We start from the raw sequence: 2,503 nt of genomic DNA, 5'->3' as shown, positions 1-2,503 counted from the left end.
CTTCGACCGATGCAAAGTGAACTTGTATACCAATTCAAACATCTTTACATTTTTTAAATCGAACAACTAGAAGTATCTCAATTTTTGTCAGGCTCTTTGGTCGTTATTCCTATGTTACACGTGTGTTAGACAAAGACAGGAAATCGCCGCATGCAACGCCCTTAATTTTGTAACATTAAGATTTCAAAGAATTAGGTCTAATTTTTCTTACCAGCATAAAGTCTTCTCTCTTTGTTTTCAATATAATCAAATCTGATATCATTGTGTGTTTTATTTGAAACTTCCAAGATATTTGGTCCAGGTACTCCGGTATGAACGGCTAAATGGCTTACCATTAAAAACATTGGTTTATCATGATTTTTACATAACTTTATAACTTTATTAGCTTCGTCGGTGAAAATGTCTGTTGCATATCGATCAACCATCTCGTCTCCTGCTCTTTCGAACCCACGCCTGGCATCTTTCCCTACCATTAATCCCTGTATGATAATTTATTGTTCAAAAACAAATTACTAATTATTATTAATAAACATTTTTAAACTGTTATTATCACCGTAGAATGCGTACTGTTCCTATAACTTATGAATCCATTCCAATAACCAAAATGACTGTCGAATCCCCTTTTTATGGGGGTATGCTGGTTTTTGTTTGCGCCCAAGTGCCATTTCCCCACCAAATGAGTTGAATAACCCAGATCTTTCAAATACTAAAATGTTAAAAATTAATCAGCTGTAATTATGCAAAACGACTAATGCAATAATAATAATCAATCATATTGGTTGTTATAATTACTTGTGGTAAAATTTTTTCATTTAACGGAAGTGCCAATGGTACACCAGCAATAATTGGAAATCCTTGAAGGCCTTAAAATGTAAAACACAATTTGAGACAATAAAATATGTGTTGTGTTACAACTAGATATGGGTTTTCAATATCTTCGAACCTCCAAACTTAAATAAATGTGAGAAATATATTTTAGATTGAATTCGAAAACAGTTCAAATACATCCCAGTATAATTGAGTTCAGAATGTTCGAATATATGACTGTAGAATAATTAATTTTTATTTTATGTCAAGTGTAAGAACTGTTTTACTACTATTATATGCTTTAAAATATGTTAATTTGTTATGACTTATCACTTATGGTTACATTTTTAAATTTGAAAAAAAATTTAAATATGATTCAATTTCGAGAATTACCATATCGAATGGGATATTTTCCGGTAAGCAAAGCAGCTCTAGACGGAGTGCAAGTTGGTTGGACATAATGGCGATTTAATATTACACCATTATACGCCAAAGCATCAATATTTGGAGTGGGTATTTGAATTGATCCATGAAAACCAACGTCGTTCCATCCCTATTGATATGTAAAAGTATAATATTATATTATTTACACACGTCACACGCATAGGCGCCAATTGGGGCCAAAAAACCTAGGACATATAATTTTAATATGCTATATTGCAATGGTCTGCTTGCTTTAAATATATTCAACCCCCCCCCCCCAGTCAAAAGTTAAAATTGCGCCTATAATATGCGTCACACGTTTACAATTTCTCAGTTTAGGTAGGTACTAATATGTGGCCATGTATACTTGAGTACTTATTACTAAAGTTAGCTACACTTTACACGTTTGCATTGTGGTGCAGTACAGCGAATTATATACTTATATCTAATACATAGCCAGAAATCATTATAAAAAAAATGTATCTATATTATATTATATTTTTATATTTGTTAAATTATCTGATTTAAATTATTGAATACTCCCGTACCCCTAATGTAATACCTGAATACTCCATTGTCAACTATATAGGTAAGTACCTAAAATAGATTTTATCAAACATAGAAATGAGCTTTTTGTTATGTGGGTGTACGTTAATTACTGACATTAATTTTTATATGTAAAAATTACCAATTTCCAGGAGAACTCACCAAATCGTCAGCAACGATGAGAATGATATGAGGTTGCTTCTTATTAGGTCCTCGTAGAAAACTGCAGTCAGATAATAGTGAAGATACAAGTATGATCAAAATACGAATAGAACAGCTAATGGACACACTCATGGTAACTGAAGTGATCTGTAGTGTATATTATGTGAATATGATGTGACAATAATTGAAAAAAAAAATCGAAATCACTTTAGTGTTTAGACTGTACCTATAGATTATTGGAAGGTAGTTTAAAAAGACGCTACGTGTTGCGGTAACTATAGTTTAACGAGGTCAGATATTGAACAATCAATGCCACAATACAATGTATTATAACAATGTGACGCCTTTATGCCTAATATATTGTATTGACAATATATATTTATAAAAATTAAAATAGGATATTTAATCGACTATCGAGTGATCTGGCGAACGATGCGTAAAACCAAAGATATTGCGATATTAAAAAAACTAATTTAAAATTACAGATATTTTACATTCTAAAACACAATACCTACACTAAATACTAATATTGGTAAGTACATCCTATATGTAAACGCGCACGCCT

General features: G+C 31.4%; 1 protein-coding gene across 1 annotated transcript in view; it reads right to left on the bottom strand.

The window, feature by feature from the left end:
• LOC100163725 (arylsulfatase B) overlaps positions 1-2,475 on the bottom strand; it is an 8,094-nt gene extending 5,619 nt beyond the window's left edge. Inside the window, exons 1-6 of the mRNA XM_029489299.1 lie at positions 2,165-2,475; positions 1,939-2,085; positions 1,201-1,360; positions 793-863; positions 554-706; positions 212-479 (exon numbers count right to left, since the gene is read on the bottom strand). Coding sequence (XP_029345159.1) covers positions 212-479; positions 554-706; positions 793-863; positions 1,201-1,360; positions 1,939-2,070 — 784 coding nt within the window. The 5' untranslated portion in view covers positions 2,071-2,085; positions 2,165-2,475. The remainder of the gene's footprint in view (positions 1-211; positions 480-553; positions 707-792; positions 864-1,200; positions 1,361-1,938; positions 2,086-2,164) is intronic.
• Positions 2,476-2,503: the final 28 nt, after the last annotated feature.

Source organism: Acyrthosiphon pisum, chromosome A2 (genome assembly GCF_005508785.2).
Source record: "Acyrthosiphon pisum isolate AL4f chromosome A2, pea_aphid_22Mar2018_4r6ur, whole genome shotgun sequence".
Classification (NCBI taxonomy): domain Eukaryota; kingdom Metazoa; phylum Arthropoda; class Insecta; order Hemiptera; family Aphididae; genus Acyrthosiphon; species Acyrthosiphon pisum.
Note: the sequence above shows the minus strand (reverse complement) of the source record. Positions and strands in the feature narration are given on the sequence as shown.